Source organism: Aethalodelphis obliquidens, unplaced genomic scaffold (assembly GCF_003676395.1).
Source record: "Aethalodelphis obliquidens isolate GAN/ISIS:26980383/991018 unplaced genomic scaffold, ASM367639v1 scaffold3, whole genome shotgun sequence".
Classification (NCBI taxonomy): domain Eukaryota; kingdom Metazoa; phylum Chordata; class Mammalia; order Artiodactyla; family Delphinidae; genus Aethalodelphis; species Aethalodelphis obliquidens.
Genome location: NW_020837947.1, coordinates 11,721,864 through 11,743,668, shown reverse-complemented (window position 1 = coordinate 11,743,668; position 21,805 = coordinate 11,721,864). Strand labels below are relative to the sequence as shown.

The 21,805-nt window shown below is 44.5% G+C and overlaps 1 protein-coding gene across 10 annotated transcripts in view; it reads left to right on the top strand.

Annotated features, from left to right (window-relative positions):
• Positions 1-21,805, top strand: part of TIAM2 (TIAM Rac1 associated GEF 2) — a 240,784-nt gene that overhangs the window by 111,682 nt on the left and 107,297 nt on the right. For 9 of the 10 annotated variants that reach the window (XM_027082692.1, XM_027082682.1, XM_027082675.1 and 6 more), the window contains 3 exons: positions 10,750-10,860; positions 12,030-13,202; positions 18,866-19,301. In XM_027082692.1, coding sequence (XP_026938493.1) covers positions 12,036-13,202; positions 18,866-19,301 — 1,603 coding nt within the window. In that variant the 5' untranslated portion in view covers positions 10,750-10,860; positions 12,030-12,035. The remainder of the gene's footprint in view (positions 1-10,749; positions 10,861-12,029; positions 13,203-18,865; positions 19,302-21,805) is intronic. The other variant, XM_027082702.1, reaches the window with a different exon arrangement.

Sequence of the window (21,805 nt, the reverse complement as noted above, 5' to 3'; positions counted from 1 at the left end):
AGTAAAGCTCCTTGACGAGTTATCTCTGTTCACCATCTTCAATTTCATGGGCCTCAGACTCACTCCAGCCCAGCTTTCTCCACCTGGACTCTGCTCCGGTCAAGTTCACCGATAGCCTGCACGGGGCTGAGTCCAGGGCTCTGTCTCAGTCCTTGTTCCATGAAGTACCAGAAGCACTTGGTCCTTGCTCATGATCTCCTCCCTGAAAAGCCTTTTCTCAGTGGGCTTTGTCAGCAACCTATTTTCTTGGTTTCCTCTTAATTGGATCCACTGACCGACCGCTCTTCCTGTTTCTCCTTATTTCTTGGCCTCTTGGTGTTGGAGCACCACCGGGCCTCTTTGGGCCTCTTCTCTTCCCTTTGTTTACTTATTCCCTCGGGGGGCTCATCCAGTGTATGTTTTAAATACCATCTTCACGTGGGTGATAGAAAATTTGTACCTCAGGCCCATCTCTCCCTGGAACTCTAGGCTCCTAAATCCCAGTGTCTACTCAGCGTTGCCACCTTGATGTCCAGTGGGCATCTCCCACCTGACAAAAGCAGACCCCACCCCCTTCTCCTCCTCCCAAGCCCGCTCTGCTCTGCCCTTCCCATTCTCCCAGTGGCTTGGTCTGAGGATCGTGGTGTCGTCCTTGACCTGTCACCGCTCACTCCCAACCACCTGAGACTCCATTGGCTCTCCCTTCACCTGTCTCCAGACTCCTAACCCTCCCACCTGAGCCCCACCCACATCACCTCTCATGTGAATTATCCTCCCAGCCCAACAGGCCCTGGCTTCCCCCTTGCTGCCAGCAGTCCAGATCCTCAGGGCAGCTGCAGGGGTCCTCTTGACATATGCCCCATGATGAGCCGTCTCTATTCACAGCCCTCTAATCACGACTTGCCATCTCAGTGTGAAAGCCAGAGCCCATACAGTGTCCCTTCGGGCTGCGCCCACTGGTTCCTTGTCCCCTCTGACGGCTCCTGCTCTAGCCGAGCTGACTTCCTGCCTGTCCACCAATCTGGGCATTTGTACCTTCTGTCCTCTGCTTCAGAGGCTCTTTCTTTCCCCAGAATCCGCATGTTCTCCCCTCCAGCAAGTCCTTGCTTAAATGTCACCAGTCATGAGGACTTCTCTGCTCCGCTTTCTAGACCTATAGCTCCCCTCTCCCGACATTGCCTGTTTCCCCCTTCCCCCTTTATTTTTTTGCTAAAGTACTTAATCGCCTTCTAATATATAATTTACTTACCTTCTTGGTTTATCGTTCAGTCTCCCCACTATAATATAAGCTCCATGAAAGGAATTTTTTTTTGGGGGGAAGGTGTATTTATTGCTGTATCCCAGGGCCCAGAACAGTTCTAGCACAGACTAGTTGCTCAGGAAACATTTGTCACATTATTCAATGGAAGTATATCCTCCTTAGGATACCCGATGAGGTGGCTAAAGCAACCTAATGTAAGTGCTAAATATCATTGACTGCCTGTGTTTTAGCTCAAAATGTAAATTTTATATTTTACTTTGTGATCTATGTTTCTTTATTATGGCAACAGTGTTTAAATTACTTAGCATTAGATGAAGTGGAAACTTCAGGAAGATTCCCCTTGGTTATTCTATGGTCTTGATACTTAGAATAATGACCATGTAGCTTAAACTATCAAGAAAAAAAAGCTCTCATTTGTGCAATGTTGTTGCAAAGCAGCAGAACAGAATAACTACATTTTAAACTTCCGGCTCCTTAGTTAACTTAAAATTGCAGTTTTTCATTTTATCATGTTCCCATCCCCAGCTGTGGAAGCCTTTGCTGCTTGGAGAACGGATACCTCTGGGGAAAGGTATTTATGAAAGGGGCGTGGATCCCAGTCATTCTTCTGAAGGAGGAAACTGAAAGTTAGATTGTACTTTTTAAAAAAAGATACGGGATGTTTTCAGGTTTAAAAAGCACAGAAACATTTAAAATTGTATTGATGTAAATACATATATTTTTTTAAAAATTAAAGAAATCCAGGTTGGATTTCTACCTTTGCCCCTTCGGGATCTTGGTCAAATTATTTAATCCCTGGAGGCTAACATTTCCTTTCCTATAAAACAGGGATGATTAGCTAAGCTCTTGGGGTTCTTGTGCCCTGGGTAGCCCTGGCACACAGCATCTCAGGACATATTAAATCCTTATTCCCTGTCTCTCTGCATGCCCATCTACTTGAGGTATCAAAACTTTTCAATTCCTGTGAATTATGAAATTTAAACTATACGTACTAATGCTATTCTTTTTTTTTTTTCCCCCCGAAAGTTTCTGTAAAGTTACTAGCTAAAATCTAATCAGGTTTATTTTGAATAATGTATGATTTATGGAAAAGTTCAGCAGTGATTGGTTTAATTTTACCTTCAGGCCCAAGAACAACTTATATTGTGGCTTTAAGACGTAGACCTATAGAAATGAAGGCTTCAATCAGGCTACAAGCCGAATGGAAGGAAAATAGTTACACATTTATGAGGGTGAGGAAAGCCCCTGTTTAAATGAGGGGAAAAATGTGTGCTTTAAGCCTGTTCATTTTTTAACTTAAGTGGAACAGTATATAATGAAGAAATACTTTGCTAAGAATAACCTGGTACAGTGACCGCAGTGTATTTTGTTCACGGAACACGACTGAGGTTTAGGAGTGCGATGCCTGCTTCTGATTTACTGAAGCACGTGCCTTACAGACAGGTCTCCGAGCCCGTGAGAAGCCATGTGGTTATAGCCTGGGATTCCAATGCATGGTCTTCTGTTTTCCTCTTGGTGTGAAGCTTGGGAGGTGCCTACCCATGTCTGAATTTGCTTGTTGTGGAATGGCTCATGTTCCTAAAAGTTAAAAAAGAGAGGTTATTTAAAAGTCATGCAAACCATTTTGAATCCCAAGTTACAAAAGAGGGTTATTTAAAAGTCATGCTGAGCATTTTGAATCTTGTGCATCTTTGGTTCCAGCCGTCACCAAAGCAGTATAAGGTCTGTAGAGACCCCGCTGTTGGCCAAATTGTGGATAAGACTCGAAGTACACTTGGGAGAAAATGCAGAGTGGGACTCAACATTTGATATATATATATTTTTAATGTCAGCGATTTTTTAAAATAAATTTATTTTTATTTAATTAATTAATTTATTTTTGCCTGTGTTGGGTCTTTGTTGCTGTGCGCGTGCTTTCTCTAGTTGCGGCGAGCCGGGGCTACTCTTCATTGCGGTGTGCAGGCTTCTCATTGCGGTGGCTTCTCTTGTTGCGGGGCATGGGCTCTAAGCACACGAGCTTCAGTAGTTGTGGTGCGTGGGCTCTGTAGCTGTGGCTCTTGAGTGCAGGTTCAGTAGTTGTGGTGCATGGGCTTAGTTGCTCTGCAGCTTGTGGGTCTTCCCGGACCAGGGCTCAAACCTGTGTTCCCTGCATTGGCAGGCGGATTCTTAACCACTGTGCCACCAGGGAAGTCCCAACATTTGATACTTAAAAAAAAAAAAAAAATTCCGTGCTACTGTGTTAGAAAGAGCAGGGATGAAAATGTATGAGATGCATTTTGATAATTTTTGAAAGAAAAATAAAAAAGTTTTATCTTTACATGGATGGTTTTATTTTAGACTATGTTAGTTCTGTAATTTTTATTGAAAAGTTGATTTTTAAAAAACCCCTGAAATATTTTCAGTTTCTGTGATGGCTCAGAGGTAGCTGGGCCTCTCAACTCACTGACATTCCAGAAACATACCAGTAATATTTGTGGGACTGTTGGTCTCACCACGTCTCTCATAAACTCAATGCTGTTAAAGTTGTTGTAAACTCGCTTATTGATTCTGCAAATGTTTTCCTGTTAATCATTGCTCCCCCTTCCTACACAAGCTGATAAGCCCCTCTGGGGAAGGGATCAGATCATATATCACTCTTGTTTCTCTCCAGTGCCCAGCACACGGGTGGATGTATAGGCGGGTCTGCGGAAATTCAAGTTGAGTTGGTGAGTGGAACTCTTATTTCACATCAGTTCCCAAGTTTCTGCGAACACTAAGGACATTTTCTTCTTTTGCCAACGCTGCCTCCCACGCTGGGCTTCGAGCTACTGATTACTGTGGACTCCTTCCCAGATGGTGTCCCAGAGTGTCCCTAGGAGACGGCTCATGTGTGGTGCTCCTGGGGACAGTGGGGAGGGCGCGAAGGTGATGGGCAGGGACAGGCAAGGTCTCCCCCAGCCTCCTCTCCCTCATCCCTCCTTCCCCTCTTACCTCTTCCTCCTCGTCTCTCTCAACGTTACCCCTGACACTTGTGCTCAGCCCCTGCTGCCCTTGTCACCTCTCCTGAGCAAGCTGGGGGCTTTCTCTGCTTAGTTCACTTGTTGATTCAGTCACATACGGATTCAGCAAGTGGTCCTGGAGCCGCCCGTGTCTTTGGATTGCCATTTTCTATTCCTTGGAATGTCCTTTTCTGTCTCCATCTCGCAGAATCTCACACATCCTCAAGACACAGTTCTTTGGCTGACTTCTTTATGGGGTCATTTTTAACTTTCATAGGAAGGGTCTGAATGTCCAAGGAAAGTTCCTCTTAATCTGTAGCCTGCAGAAGGGTGGGGACGTCACATGTGGTGCCCAGAACTGCACATCAATAACGGAGAGTCCTTTTCTCTCTCGCTCTTCTTCTTCTAGCTGAAGTGTTTGCCTTGGGTGATGATCGTTTGGATGTTTCAAGACGCTCTAGACTTGGGTTGTCCTTGGGTCTTATTAGAATGGATGTGCCATTCTGATGAAACTGCTACTTGCGGTTTTCTAAGTCATTGTTTTCAAGTTCTTTTTTCAGACCGTTACTCAAGGAGATATAATTTTACTTCACCACCCAGTATACAGGCAAACATACAAGCACACAAAAAATTCTAATGTCATAGAACAATTTTTACCATTATTGGGATACAATTCTCTATTTTCTATTTTATTATAGTCTCTGCTCCATTCCTATTCTATTCTGTTCCTTTGAAAATACTGGTATTAAATCATTAAATGAATTTCATGAGCCAACAATGCATCATGAACCCTTGGACAAACACTTCTGTAAGCAGTGCTGCAGATGTTCAAGTTTTTTTTTTTATGAAAACAGGTGTGAGTGCTGAGACCCTGCTTGTGAGAAATTGGCTTACTGAGGTGATGTGCTCTGCAGAAAGCTGGGCTATTGTCTCTGTGGAATTTATTGCTTTTCCCCTGCTGAATACCAGCCGTGTTTGTCGACTGAGGTCCTGTTAGGCATCCCTTCTGCAGATTGGTTTGTCTTTTCATCTGTTAATATGCATTTGGAAGGAATCCTGCTGAATTGAAATAGACCCAATGGGGCTCCACAATGGCTACTTAGCTTTTGACGCCCTTAGCAGCAGCCCGCTTTCTGCCCACTTTATTTATAAGGGTTACGCTCCCTCAGCACTATTCCTATGGAGACCAGATGTTCCTTTCTCCTGCCTCTTCATACAAATTGGGTTCAAGTTTTCTTATGATTAGAAATGAGCTCCTTCAAGTCCGGGTATCGGTGCATTTGGAGTGCGCTTCCTTGAGGCAAGATGGGAGAAGCAGCTTCAGGCTGTATTTACAGAGTTTGTTAGTAAGTTTGGGTCCTTGACAGAGTTTGAATGCTTTGGTTTTAGATTTTCCGGCATATTTGTTCTTGTATTTTAGTGTTTTTACTGAGACAGGCAGTAACATTTTAAGGCAGGGTTTCTCAGCCTCAACACTAATGACGTATGGAGTCAAGTAATTATTTATTGTGGGGACTGTCCTGTGCGTTGTAAGATCTTTAGCATCTCTGAACTCTACCTGCTCGATGCCAGCGCCCCAGCGTGACAACCAAAAATGTTTCTAGATATTGCCAAATGTCCCCTGGGGACCAACATCGCCGTGGCCGAGATTCGCCAGCTGTTCAGTGAACACTTAGGTTACATTTCTACACTTTCTAGCATGTAATAATACAAGTACATGATTTGTGTCATTGTTTCTGTTGACATTTGACACGTGTGGCAAGTTAGATAGTTTTATATGCTGTAACTATTGGGGAATTGATCAAGATCAGTGCTAACAATGGAACTTGGAAAGTTCCAAATTTATATAATAAACATGTAATAATTAATGTACTGATTAATAGTTAATAAAGTGAAACAGCAGACTGTTATAAGATCCGATATCATAGTACACCAAGTTAAATTTATCACTAAAAATTAATAATAGTACTGTATATTTGTGTTTCACAGTTTTTTAGGTGGTTTCACATATATTTCCACACCTGATTCTCTATCCATGAAGTAGGTAGGACAGATATTTTTATCCTCAAGTTGCAAATGGGGAAAAAGAGATTCAGAAAGCATAAGTAGTTCGACCTAAAACTCACATGTTATTTAAGAGCTGGAAGCAGGTCTTAAACCCAAGTTCTGTGACACAAACCAGACAAGGATTCTGAGATTTGTCTCCTTAATGAGTGAAGCTCCCCTCAGCCTCCCACCCCTCAGTAAAAGGAACCAAGTAGATATTGTTATGATTAATGGTTAGTCCTTTTCTTATCTTTTTTCCAGCTCTTATCACTATCTGAAATGTTTGTCTTGTCCAATGATGAGGCTCCTCTTTCAGTATAAAAATCTTTCTAAAATTACGTGAGAAGCCTTGTTGGTATCTTGTTGAGCTCCCCTTAACTGCCTCGCCAAGGCGTAAGTCTGGCTTTTGTTCCGTGTCCCCACGCCTCCGTTCTGCTTGCCATCACCAGTCAGCCCCCAGCCCTCCGCACAGCCCCATCTGGCCTGCTCGGGTTGTCTCTGATTTCCCTGTAGTTGCTCCATCTGGGCAGCCGGCACAGGCGGAGACCAAGCAGAGTTGGAGGATTTTAGTTTCCTTTGCTCTGAACTCTATATTATGTGGAAGCAGAGAATTTGCCAGTCTGACACATCAGTTCAAGGCCAAGCTCACGGCAAGTGAAGAAAAGGTAAATCTTGAATTTCCTCCTAAAAGTTTCCTGCTGTGAGGTTCAGTAGGTCACAGTGGCTGCTGGGATTCTGATGACGTATTTGTGGAATTCCTCCACATTGCTGGACATTTCTGGGGTGGTAATTGATTGCAATTTTAAAAAGTTTAAATTAGGAGTTTGGGATTAACATGTACACAGTACTATATATAAAATAGATAACAAGGACCTACTGTATAGCACAGGGAACTATACTCAATATTTTGTAATAAAGAATAAGGGAAAAGAATCTGAAAAAGAAGGTATATGTGAGATATATACATATATACATATAAATACATATATATAACTGAATCATATGTATATGAATGACTTTGCTGTACACCTGAAACTAACACAACAGTGTAAATCAACTAGACTTGAATTTAAAAAAAAAAAGGAAAAAAACTTCCATTCTTGTTTGTGATTTTAGCTTAAAAAGCTACATAGCACATTCATTAGATTGGGGATTGGAAGGGAATGTAGAAAACAAAAGACAAGGGTTGTTTTTAGGTTCAGGAGATGGTGATCAATTTTTTAAAATGCCAATATTTTATTATAAGTATTCAATAAATAAAAAATAATTGTAAAAAAAGTGTACACACAGCATAGAATATTTGTGAAGTCCACACAGTCTTAGCACCCTCTCATTTATTCCTGAGTAACGCACGTAAATTTTCTCTGGGTCAGCTGTGGGCCTTGTACGTTAGCGTACCTGATGTATTACTGCAGGTTAGTGTACCAGTGTGCATGCTTTTTTCTCTTGGGGGCTTTTAGCTATTTCTTTTCTTTTTAAAAAATTTCACAGGAAATCTGTTATTTTGATACTGTCAGCCTGCTTTCTATCAATAAAAATTTTTTTTTAACTTGAATACCATAAAATTCCCTTAGTAAAAGTTCAGAGAGTCGGGCTTGCAGAAAACCTGACCTGTTTATTCTCTTGCTTTCAGACAAAAAAATCACAGCTGAAGTATGACAGATAAATAGCAGTTCAATTTGCCAAACTCCTCAGGGACAGATCTAAAGTTTCCCTCAGAGATTACCCTTCTCTGTCAATAAATTCCTCATAAATATTAGATACATTCTTCTTGCTACGGTTTAAGGCTGTTTTCCTTTTGTGGGATTGATTGACTAGGGGTGTTGAACAGCTGGTCAGCATCGTCCACGTGTCACATTGCATGTTGTATCTGCCTTTCGGCTTTTCTCCAGGCAGTACTGTGTTAATTACTGAGACATCGCCTCATGGATTAATACATCAGTCTTTCAGCCAGATCCTGTTGGGATGATTCCTGCTCTTAGTTTGTGCCCAGATCAACCTTCTAACAGGTGAAATTGCTTTCATTCAATTCAACAGGTGTTTATTAAATGCTTCCGTGAGCCCCAAAGTTGCAGGCCTTAATGAACAGCAACCTCAGAAAGGACAGGGTTCAGGGCTATGTGTTTTAAAATAGGACATGAAATTTTAAATTAAGCTATTTAACTTCACAAGGAGTAAGACAAGTTGAGGTTACAATCTGCTGCTGGGGCATAAACTTACAACCCTGAGCCATGCTGCACCTTTGAACCCCTGTCTTTGTGTGTCCTTGAGCGGCTGGCCCAGCGGGACCCTCCCTCAGCGGCAGCGTTATGCCGCTGGGTTGGGGGCCTTAAGCCAGTGCTGTGTGCGCTCGTCTTTGGGCACGTGATCTGGGATCAGAAGGGCCTGACAAAGAGCCGCCCAGGAGACTTTCACCTGTGGGTCATCCCTAGACCTTGGTCTTGATGAAAGTACACAAACACAAAGGCTCACGCCCATCAGCTTATTGTGTGAGGTCTCAGACCCGGCAGCTGGGAGCTTCTCTGGCCACTTTTAGTTCCTGTGTTAAAAGAGTGTAGCTGAGAAAAGACAGACAACTCAGGTTTTGAAGTTTCAAAAGGTGGGGTTCTTGTGTTCTAGCTCCCGTGTCAGGTATCACGGGGGCCACTTTTTAGTGGCAGCTCAACCAGTGGCTCTTCTGCCTTTTAGATGTATGGGAGAGCTGCCCACGGGAAGGTGTGGTCAGTAACGTAGTAGGTACCATTTCAGACCTTGTTAGTTAGATGCTGGCCTCAGTCTTTATAAAGGCTGTTAGATCTCCTGCTGATGCCTAAGTGGGAAATCTTTGACATTAAAAAATGTTTTTTTCAATTTAAAATGTGTGTGTGTGGATCGTCCCAGATAGACTTGTGTCTTTGGCCTCACTGGACACACTTAGTTCCCGTGCTAGTGCTTCATGAACTTTAAAAGTCACCATCGAACCCTCCAAAGAAGCTATACAAGTGGCTAATAAACCATGAAAAAATGCTCAACATCACTAATCATTAGGGAAATGCAAATCAAAACCACAGTAAGATATCATCTCATTACTGTAGGTTGGCCACTATATAAAACAAATAGAAAATCACAAGTATTGGTGAAGATGTAAAGAAATTAGAAGTCTGTGAACTGTTGGTGGGAATGTAAAATGGTGCCGCTGCTATGGGAAACAGTATGGTGTCTCCTTGAAAAATGAAAACTAGAATTACCATATGATCCAGCAATTCCATTTCTGGGTATATACCCAAAGGAAGTAAAAGCAGAGTATTGAAGAGATATTTGTATACCTGTGTTCACAGCAGCATTATTCACAGTGGCCAAGAGGTAGAAAGCAGTCTCCAGGTATCCATTTACAGATGAGTGGATAAACGAATTGTGTACACATACAATGGAATATTATTCAGCCTTAAAAAGGGAGGAAATTCTGATGCATGCTGCAACACGGGTGAGCCTTGAAGACATTATGCTAAGTGAAATATGCCAGTCACAAACAACAAATCCTGTATGATTCCACTTCCATAATGTGCCTGGAGCTATCAGATTCATAGAAAATAGAATGGTTGTTACAAGGGGCTGGGGGGAGGGGGGAGAGGGGGAGGTGGGGAGTTGTTTAATGTAGGAGGTTTAGTTTTGCAAGATGAAAAGCATTCTGGAGACGGACTGCCTAACGATGTGAACGTGCTTCACATTACTGTCTGTACACTTGAAATTGGTTCAGATGGTAAATGTTACATGTGTTGTACCACAATTACAAATAAAAATTTTAAGAGGAAAAAAGTCACTAGTGGCCCCTTACTGCTCTGCTCGCTCTGTCTGTGGCGGAAGTAAAGGCTTTGTGTCCGGCAATGAGCACAGCCAGATGGCGGCACCCCAAGCCCCCCTCCTCTTTCCCTCAAAGGTGGGCTTCCTGCCTCTAGCCTTGTGCAGTGAGACCCAAGCAGGTGCTGGAGAAAACCTTTTCATCTCATCCACCGGGTCTGCCTCTCTGACCCGCATTATTTTAGCCAAGGGCTGTTTCCCTGCGACTCTACATTTTGGGTTTTGTTTTTGCTGCTTCGTCAAATGGGGAACAGGGACCCGTTCTCGCCATACCAGGACGGTGCTTCTGTGAGTTGTTTTCCTAGCGGTGGTGACAGATGAGCCATGACTCAGGGCAGCACTTTCACCTGCTCTCCCCTGAAACAAAGGCGTACATTTGAATGCAGACTGTGTGGAGTGAAAGGCCGTTGCAAGGTTGGGGGGTGGGGGAGGGGGTGGGGAGGGGTGGGGAGGGGTGGGGGAGGGGTTGGTCCTGGCTTCCTTCACATCTTCCGAACAACCCCGATGGATCAGGCTGCTCACAGACATTCCATTTATTATTTTGACAGGGATTCTGGGCACCTGTTGTTTCTTCAGGTAACTGACATGAAACCTTCGTTTAATGGGTGTTAAAGCTTGACCGAGTTTACTCCTATTTCTGCTTTTCAGGATCATTTCATGGACTCACTCCTCTCACTTGCTAACCATGCTGCCTTGCTCCCAGGACCCTGTCAAGTCGACTGACCATTAATCTCCCTCAGCGCACAGACCAGACTGCAGGTAAATCCTGCTCATGGGAGCTGCGGTTCATGTCTAGTTGCGTGACTGTGATTTAGGGGATTAGTAAAGGTTTAATTATTTGTTCCCATTATTTGCGTTTTAAACTGTGTTTGATAATTGTCACCAAAGAAACGTCAGCCCTTTTGAATTTTGTGGCTGTACGTTCTTAGGTACAAAAGAATTAAAATGAAAAGCCTGCTACATATATTTGGAGACATGAGTGGAAGCATCGCCTCCAACTTGCCTCAAACAGTGATACTGGTTAAAATAAAAAACTGAGGGTGGGGTGGGGGGGGGGAGGTTTGGATCAAGTTTCACCTTGAATTTGGCTTAACTAATAGACTCCTTAAGCAAATTGGGGTGTTAAAGGGAATTGAAAGAATCTAACCGTTTTTTTTTTTAATACCCACATTCTAACAAGTCAGCTTCAGACTTTTTTCTGTCATCAGGTCCTAAAGTGAGAACCCTGAAAGTCTTTAGAAAAGCTCTAGAGATGGTTCATTAAAATGTTTTTCTGTCCCAAATGAGAGCTTGTATTTTCCTCCCCTTTTTTCCATCTCAGTTTAGTTTTTGAGAACTTCTAGGCCTTATCCTTTTTGATATCCTACTCTGTGTGGTACATGAAAGTTCCAACATAGTATGGTACTCAGAGTCATGTTATTACAAATGTGGTCATTTTTCAGCAGTAATCACTTATATTGGGGTATGGTATGAACTCTTCCAGTAGCTTATGTATAATGAAAATACATCTGTGTGGTCACTGAAAAATCATTATATTGGAGTGACAGAGTAAAGATATTTTTCCCTCATTTTTCTCTTCAAGAATCATTGGTTCAAAACCTCCCAATACCACGCCTATAGGAGGTCTCTTGTCTTAAGCTGATTCCTATGCCTGTTCAGTTTCTGAATTAACATCAGACAGCAGATTGTGCGCTTAAAATCACCAGCACAGGAGCGGGCAGTACTGTTTATCTGGCTGATGACCTGCATTTTAGGAGGAGAACCAATTCCGTACGTCACTCTTGTCCCTACGTCTCTGAGTTGTGTCAGGTTCAGAAAGAAGTTGCTTGGTTCCTTTGTCATGTGAAGAACGTAGTTTTAGAAAGTTCTGTCATAGTGGAAGGTAATTTAGGTCGTGAGTCTTACCAATGCTACTGTTCTTAATTTAGGTTAAAATGGGGAACTCCGAGAGTCAGTACACCCTTCAAGGATCTAAAAATCATAGCAATACTATTACTGGTGCTAAGCAAAAGCCTTGCTCCCTGAAAATCCGTGGCCTTCATGCAAAGGATGACAAGTCATTGCACGGATGGGGTCACGGAAGCAGCGGAGCCGGGTACAAGTCCAGGTCGCTGGCCCGAAGCTGCCTTTCTCACTTCAAGAGCAATCAGCCTTATGCATCCCGACCAGGTGGCCCTTCGTGTAAAGTCTCCAAAGGCAGTGCCTACTCCAAGCACAGGACAAATGCCTCGGCATCGGATTTCCAGGGCAACGATGCTGCTTTCTCCCCCGAGAACGGCTTCCACTACGTCGGGCACCCACCGGCGGATAACCACGCGGCCTCGAGGGACTGCAATGGGCACCTTCTCAACTGCTACGGCAGGGACCAGAGCGTCGCGTCCACCCCTCCCAGCGAGGACCGCAAGAGCCCCAGGGTGCTTATCAAGACACTGGGCAAGCTGGACGGGTGCCTCCGGGTGGAATTCCACAGCGGCGGCCAGCACAGCGCCGCGGCCCCGGGGGCCTCGGGCGGCCCCGTGCGGCTCCTGCGCTACTCGGCCGGCGCCCCGCCCAGCCCGCGCGCCTCCCCCGCCGCCACCGCCGCCGCCGCCACCGTCGCGCGCCCGCGCTCCAGCAAGGGCAGCTCGCTCAGCTCCGAGTCCTCCTGGTACGACTCGCCCTGGGGCCCGGCCGGCGAGGTCAGCGAGGCCGAGGGCTCCTTCGCGGCGCCCGGCACACCGGAGCCCGAGCCCGGCCTCCACGCCGGCTTCCCGCCCAGGGATGCTCCAAAGCCTTTCAGCCAAAGCGCCTCCCTCTCGTCCCTCCGGGAACCCTACCCGGACGCCACCCTGGGGAGCCTGGCACCCGCGGCCCTGCGGCTCTCCGACGACTACATGGGCACGCGCGCCAGCCTCAGCGCCCGCGTCTCCTTCGCCTCCGACATAGACGTGCCGGCCCGCGTGGAGCGCGGGGAGCCCGGGCAGTTCGCCTCCTTCACCCTTCCCTGCCGCAAGTCCAGGGCCCTGAGCGAGGAGCCCTCCAAGAAGGACACCCTGAAAGCCAGGATGCGCCGCATCAGCGACTGGACGGGAAGCCTCTCCAGAAAGAAAAGAAGACTCCAGGTGAGTCAGGCTTGGAGCGCCAGGAAAGATGCTCTTCTGTTTTCTATCTGCAAAATGGGGAAGTTAGAAGAAGCTACTGCAGAGCGTGTCCTGAGGCTTGAATGAACTCGTGAGAGTGAAGAGTTTAGCCTAAGCCACGGCACATCTTGTTTGCAGGTGTATGTGCGTGTGTGTTTTCTTTCTTTCCTTTTGCTTCAGATGTGCATTTTCCTTCTTACCCCTCGACTTCAGTCTCCCGGATTCTGTCCAGTCTCGTCTCCTGGACTCTGGTATGAACCCCACAGGCCGCATCCCAAGACCTGGCCAAACGGTTCTTAGAAAAGACAGTGTTGGAGAGACTTCCCCAATGAATTGGTTATCTGAGTATTTTGCTAGAGCTCATTGTTAAAGCCTAAACAGAAAGGAAGAGAGAGAGATCGTTGTCATTTTTGGATGAGTAGCCTTGCTGAGCTCAGTATTACTTTGGAGAAATTAAAATTCCTGTTGTTCAGTTGGTACATCAGGAAAAAAAATGTGGGTGATCTATCTATATGTATAATCTCACCACCTCCTCATGGGGCAGCTAACAGTTTTGAAAACATCTTGACCTAAGTACGTGGAATAGCAAAAGTATGATGATGTTGAGAAAATAAGAATCATGATGATGACAGTAACCCTTTTAATGGGCATATAAAGTTTGAATGGGGGAAACAAAATGACTTCGACATCAGGAAGGAAAGTAATAGTTTGCCTTCTTAGGTAACGGGATTTCTAGGTTTTCAGTTGCTTGCTCTTTGTTTGTTTTTACTTTTAATCATTTATAGAAGGGAGAAAGTGTTTTGTTTTGTTTTTTTAACTCAATATAAGTCAGATTGTTAAAGGAAATTTGAGTGACCAGTTTGTCTCTAGTAGAATTGCATTTAAACCATCCTAGATAGATATATACTTATGAAATTGCATAGAGCTTTAGGGATAGAAAATAACTTCCCTGAGCAGATTGTTTCAGATCTATGAAATTTACCATTAGTTATTTCCTTCTTATGTATGAGGTGCATGCCCCCTGCCCCCAGATTGTACTTTGTGCCCTTTTCTCCTCCTCTACACAGAGACGAAGAATAGATGACTGTTGTCCTATTACAGAACTCTTCATACCCCTGAATATAGTCATTTGCTCCCTCCTTACTTGTTACTTCTTCATGCTAAACTGCTAAGTGCTGTAGTAGAGATTTCTTTGACCTTTTTTTCTCAGCTGCCATTTCCCAAACAACTGACAGCAGTCAAGCGTAATTGGAGAGAGAACTCCTACTTTCTGGGGAGCTGCAGTCCCACACAGACAGCTTTCCCGTCTTTTTGATGCAAGTGTTGTGTTGTCGACTAGTGTTCAGCTCTCGTCTCCTGTGGCCCTTAAGCCTGTTCCTCCACATCTCTTATTTGCATGTTTCTCATCTGTGCTTGTGGCCTGGCTTACACCCGGCTCTGCTGTGTCTCATTCCGTTTCCATTCAGGTCCAAAGCAGACCCTTTGCCACTGTGAATTGACCATATTCTGCCCCATGCAGGACCTCGCTGCCCAGCCACCCTGGGAAGTGAACCTCCTTCAAGTCTGTATCATCCAAAGATTTAACTGGATGATCTGTAAGCCTGTGTAGTTAAGAACAGACGGGTTACGATCAAAGAATCTGAATGTGATAGCTAGAAAGGACTCCCTCTCATTTTAAAATGAAGAAACTAATATTCAAGGAGTTTGAAGACACATGGCTCATTAGGGGAGAAGCCAGGGCCAAAGCCACTTCTGCTAAAGCTCAAAGGTGTGCGTTTTCCACCTAGCCGCATGGCCAAGGTACTGTTGATAGCCACTAGTAATTACTTTGGGGTTACTGAATATTAAGATAATAAACTATCTTGTATTTTTGAAAAGTGGCCTAGGAAGGCAGCTTTTGAGTTTTGCTTGTGTCAAACTTCGATAATTTATAAAGGTGAGCAAAATGTACTTTTTTGGTAAGTGTGCCACTTCCGTTGGCCACGCCTTTGCTTTTTTGTTCTTTTTTTTTGTTTGGCTGCACCGTGCAGCTTCTGGGATCTCAGTTCCCTGACGAGGGATTGAACCCGAGTCACCAGGCCACCAGGGAACTCTGGCCTTTTTTTTTTTTTTTTTTTTTTTTTTTTTTTTGTGGTATGCGGCCCTCTCACTGTTGTGGCCTCTCCCATTGCAGAGCACAGGCTCAGCGGCCATGGCTCACGGCCCCAGCCTCTCCGCGGCATGTGGGATCTTCCCAGACCGGGGCACGAACCCATGTCCCCTGCATCGGCAGGCGGACTCTCAACCACTGCGCCACCAGGGAAGCCCTGGCCTTTGTTTTTCTTTTACAGTTGAACGTGAAGACAAAGTTTGGATCCTTAAAAAATGTAGTCAGTGCATAGGAGCAAAGTTTGTGACAGAATACTATAGTAAGGACCAAATGCTTATCCTCTTACACACGCAGACTTCTGTATGCCAGCAGGGCTTAGGCTTGGAAAATCTTCCTATGATGGGTAGACATATTTGTTTTGACTTTGTAGAAAAAAGTGACGTAAAAAGAGCAGTCCTTTTTTTTATAGGGTTTTCAGCCACTCTGGGGAGTTAGAGCCTGAAAGCAGATGAATCAGTGGAAAAACTTACATAGCTGAGAAAGAATATCACACTATTCAAAGCTAGAGGGAGGGGGAGGGAACACACATGTGCTGTAGAAGGGCATGTGTTTGATGCTGGTAAGCTATTCACATTAATGCAGCCTTGCTGAGACCTGTGAGGCCTTGCTCCCGTCCTGGGTAAACTTTCCATTCTGTCAGTCAGGGTGGGCTAGGTTATGCGGAGGTAACAAAAAGCCCGCAGTTCTCTGAGGTTTAGCGCAAGCGAAGTCTTTGTCTCATTCAAGCTGCAACTCTGGTCGGCATTGTTCCTCTCTGGGACCCCAGGTCCACAGAGCAGTTACCATCTGGCACACCGCAAGCCTCTGTGGCAGAGGGAGAAAGAACCGTGTGTTGGCTTTTGAAGCTCCCACTCAGGGGTGACACGTTTCACCTCTGTTTGCATTTATTGGCCAAAGCAAGCCACGTGGCCTTGCCTAACTCCAAGGGAGGGGGGTGGGGAGTGGGGAATGGTCCTGCCGTGTACCCTAGGGGAGGACCAGATATATTTGAGGGGTAGCAGTGACTACTGCTGCAGGGTTTCTTACAGAGGAGATTCAGGACACAGAGACTCCGGCTTTCTGACCATCTTAATTTTAGGCTCTCACTGCCCTTTGAGGGCTACATAGTCACAGGGAATTTCTGCAGAGGACCAGTGGCCATTACTGTGAAAAGGACAATAGCATACGAAGAATGACATAGTAAATTTGGTACTTTTTCCTAGAGAGTGAGGAATGGTGATAAGAGTTTTCCTTTAGCTCCAAAGGAATTAGTGACATCTCTTGAATTCCTCTCTACTCTTTGCTGTAGTGCTCTTGTCATCGTTATGTTATCCATTGTTTACGATTATCCAGTGGGGGTGGAAATGGAAATCAGACTTCTTTATGTACATGTCTAACATAGCACCTTAGTTTCACACCCATAACACAGTGATCAGGAAATCCAGCTCTGACTATTTAGGAACTGTCCTCCCTCCCTCCCTCCCTCCCTCCCTCCCTCCCTCCCTCCCTCCCTCCCTCCCTCTCTCTCTCCCTCTCCTTCCTTCCTTCCTTCCTTCCTTCCTTCCTTCCTATTAGCCTGAAAATGAGTCACTAGCTATTAGGATTCTAGATGTGAAGCTTTACAAATTTATTAGAGACCAGGAAAGTTCATGTCTGTGTATAAGAATCAGTTATGGATGCTAAAATGCGATCTTTCTCCATTTGTCAAGGAGGAAAATTTGTCTTGCGTTGCTCCAGTTGAACAGTTAGAAGTTAGCGCTGTGACTTTAAGTCTCCCTCTTATGAGGAACAGTGTCAGGAGTACTAACAGGTTACATTTAAGTTTGCCACTTGATGCCTTTCTCTGGCAGGGCTCTGCTTGGTTTGAAACACCCCATTATAGCTCTAGCTGGGTACCAGAGGCAATCCCAGTGTTTTGGGGCTGTGAGTCAGAGACTCCTATTTATAGCTGAAATAATGTCAATACTAGCTAAATTAGAAGTATTCCTTCATCTCCTAAGAACTTTTGAAGAGCAACAAAGTGACAATTGAAAAAAAAAAAAAAAAAACCCTTAAACTATGTTGAAAGTTTCCTGTCCAAGTGACTCACCACAGCTGGCTTATTTGCTCTGTTCTTGCATAAGCATCAGTGTATAAATAAATCTGATTATGGGACATAGTATATAAACAGAGCGGAAGATAATATTTTCATTAGTAACAGCTATGTTTGGGGCTTAGTTGCTTGTAGCCCTTGGGTGTTTAGAAGCACTTTTCTATTGATGATTTTCCTGCAAAAGATAGCAGCTAATTGCAACTTGATTTCTGGATGAAGTTTCTGAAAAGAAAACCCCTCCACACAGGGGAATATTCAAAATAAGGTCTTTAGTCAATGGTCCTTGATCCTGTTTTCCCTCCTTTTTATTTTAATGGAGAAGGAAAACCCACTAGCCTCTGAGTAGATGAGTATTAGAGTCTCTCTGCAGAGTTACCTTAATTTAAGCTGTAAGTTTGGAATGTCAGTGTCTTTTAAGTCATAAATTAGCTCACTTTCTGCTGAAAAATTTCCTTACTGCTATTGACCAATGAATGGCCTCTATGCAAGTTATTCTTCTTGAATGTCTAGACTTCTAATCTAGACGTTAGAGGAAACCTTTGTGTTTTCATCTCTGTACATGGCCAATTCACTGTTCAGTGCATGTTGTCCTAAGGGGGGCAGCGGTTATTAGAATAAATATTAATTTTATTTAGAACTGCCTGTGTCTGATTTTGTGGCAGAATAAATATTAAAGAATCATGCTTTGGTATTGCCAGTGCTTAAAATAGATGTTCAAATAAAACAATGTGAATGAATTAATAGTACATTCCTTTCACGAAAGAATTCCAAAGTAAAAAATATTTGTTACGAAGTAAAAGCTACAGTTGGTAACCACTACCCTTTGTGGATAAGGAACCCCAGGTGCGTGGTTTTCACTGTCCATAGAGGGAAAATACGATGCTAGAGATCTCAGTGTCTAGACCTTGGAAGGGGGTGAGAAGCTGAGACTGTTCACTGTGGGGAGGGGAAGAAAAGTTTGTATAAACCACGCCCTCCTTGAGTCTGGAACTAGTGCTTGTCTAATTTAGCTTAAAAATGATCCAGAAGAAAAACAAGACTGCAAGAAGACGAATTCTTTCCCGGAAGATACTGATTCTCAATTAGCAAAGAAGGATCGGTCCAGAAATCGTCGCTAGTGTGTTTTGAATATACTAGTTCATTGATGCTAACTGTGGGTTAGATTTAGGACAGTCAGGGTTATTTGGTTTACATTTTTTAAGCATTGATTCCACAGGCTATACGTTGGGTTGAGCAATACTGTTTCTATAATTCTTTCTGATTTGCAGACTTGATGGTTAAAGATGCATTAGGAAAAAAAAAAAAGAATCTTGCTTTGCAGCAGTAGTATTAGCAAACCACACTATTAACACGCATGCCGTATTGGGGAAGGGGTGCTTTGGTCATATGTAACCTCTGATGGGTGGTCATCTGTGTTGCTCACAGGAGCCGAGATCCAAGGAGGGCAGTGACTACTTCGACAGTCGCTCGGATGGGCTGAATGTGGACGTGCAGGGACCCTCCCAGGCATCTGCATCCCTGTGGTCAGGGGGCTCGGCTCAGATCCTGTCCCACAGAAGCGAATCCGCTCACGCGATCGGCAGCGATCCCCTCCAACAGAACATTTACGAGAATTTCATGCGAGAGCTGGAAATGAGCAGGACCAACACGGAGAACCTCGAAACGTCCACAGAGACCGCCGAATCCAGCAGCGATTCGCTCAGCTCTTTGGAGCAACTGGACCTGCTCTTTGAGAAGGAACAGGGGGTGGTGCGCAAAGCCGGGTGGCTCTTCTTCAAACCCCTCGTCACTCTGCAGAAGGAAAGGAAGCTGGAGCTGGTGGCTCGGAGGAAGTGGAAACAGTACTGGGTGACACTTAAAGGTAAGTGATCGTCACCACCCAGAGAGCCCCTGGGGTCCTTTCCTCCGCTGTCCTCTTTCCTAGGAAGTGTCAGTGAGTGCGGTGTTGACCTGAGTTCACGTGAAGGCATCTGATCCAGAACCTACCAGCCTGTTTTCCTACAAATACCTTCTCAAACCTGTATAATATGCCTCACTTAACATTCGTATACATTATTCATTCTCATAAGTAATGATTGAATTTAATAACTATTGCTCATTATTTTATAGGTATTTCTGTACCATTCTTTTAATACTTTTCCTGCATCTGGGGGTGGGAGGGGAGCCCCAAATAAGTTACCAAACGTAGTTTAGTTATTTGGAATACAGATCATGAATTTCTGTGCGTGTTCAAAACTCCAAAGAGGTATCCTTCCCAGCTTGTACAACTCAATTTCATCTGCATTATTTGATTTGTGTCACCTCGCCTCTATGAACTGAGAGTCTAACTGTCGTCACCAACAAATGCTTTTTTTTCTTCTTTTTTTGATGCAGAGGAAATAGGAGAAAGCATTTGCTTTGTTAAGACGATAAAGTTTTCTCGCAAGCATTTGCCACTTAAAAAATTATAATCGCCTCGCTCATGGTGGATGGATAGATTATTTGAAGTGATCTAAGGCTCTGAGTCAGCATCATGTTGATTTATACAGACGTGAACACAGAGCAGTCCCACAGCCTCTGGCATTTCTTCACAGCTGTCCTGTGACTCTTTGTCAGCGGAACCTGGTGTGGTTCGCAAAGTCAAACCTCATTAGCGGCCACCACCCTTCCTTGTCACGGGAGAAGGCAGAAACAGAAATCACGTCTGCACGCAGCGAGTGTGGAAGGCCCGGAGCTGTCTGCGGCGCTCCCCGTATTTAGAAATTGTGAGCCTTGGGGAGCTGGCGTCAATTCACAATTACCCAGAAGCCCCTCTCCGGGCAAGGTGCACCCGCGAAGGCATCTCCTCTCCTTTCCCTAGCAAACTGGAGGGTTTATAAAACCCAGGACCCAGCATCCCACACGGATGCAGTCCTCTTTTCCAACTTCTGCATTTGGATCCTTGCGATACCTTGTGGCTGAGGAGGGCAAAGAGCTTACCCAGCTTGGGTGTACTGGAGAAGGTGGGGTTTTCTACTGGATGACGGAAGAGATTTGGAAGGTTGGAATTACGGGTCACATCCAGCAAGATAACATTTTGAAGGGATAAGTGATGCTTTAAGGTTTAATAACCAAAGAGCTACCCAAGTACAGGATAGGGAGGTATAGCCGCAAAGTATTCCAAGTGAAAAAGATTTGAGGGTTTGATTTGCAGGCCATTCACAGTGGGTTTCCACTGTGATGAGGCTAAAATGAAGGTAAATGTGATTTAAAGAGCACACATGGTTGTTGGCCACATCATTAGAGGTGTCATGTCGTCTGCAGCTCCATCATTCCCCCCTGCCTCTGCCCTGGTCAGAGTTGGCCGTTTCTCTCCTTAGGGGCAGGATATTGCAGGAGACTTGTTCATAAACGAGCCAGTGGGTCTTGTAAAAGTTCCAGCTGAAGAGGGGAGTGAAAAATGTCCCCTCAGGGGAATGAGCGTCTGGAATTGTTTGTGACTCAAAGCCTGAAGCTGCATCCTGTTCGTGCGGTATTTAGAATGGGTGCACTGAATTCTAGAATGTGTCATGCATAGGATGTGTCAGTCTTGTAAAAGAGACACTGAATTTATTCTGGTTCATCTGAGGTTGGGATAAGACTAATAAATGGAAGACAAGCTGATTGTGAATTAATGTAAAAAATACAACAGTAAAACAACAAACAAACCCACTGCCTCTTCCTGAGTTCCCTGCTACTGGAGACATTTGTGCAACGCCAGAGTGTTGGAGGCTTCCTGGGGGAAGTTCAGGCAGGGATCACTGAAGTTTGGAAGAGGGTGTCTCCAGGACCCTGTCCTCCATCCTGGCAGCTTCCCCGGGGAACTTCTGGTTGCCGACTTCGGGGGCAGGGATGGTCCTGACTTGTCTCTGATGATTGCAAGACCCACAGTCCTTCCTGGGCCCTTGCTGGTTAAGCACTTGAAGACCCGTGGATAAAGGGTGCTTTGTAGGGGTAAATGTTATAAAGCACACATCCCTTTGTTTCCTTTGCAGCCAAGGAAAGGCATGGGATAGAGATGTTTTTTTCCCAGCATAACCTTTTCCATGTGGTTTTCTACACCTCTTTCCTCTGGGAATTCAATATGTTGAATTCAACTTTCTTGGCTTAGAATCCAAGTTGTAATATTTGGACTTAACTGTTTCATTTAATCATAGTTAAAAACATATATGTGTATATGTACACACACACACACACGTACATTTAAGCAGAATTTTTAAATTATCCTTGGAGTTTCTATGTAACTAAAGTAGAAAGAGTGTTTTTCAGAGACAGCGGCTATCAGCCAACCATCTGGTTGCCCACCTACATCGAATGTATAGGTATGCTAAGGGCGCAAATGTTTTTTAGGGTTCGGAGGATGTAATA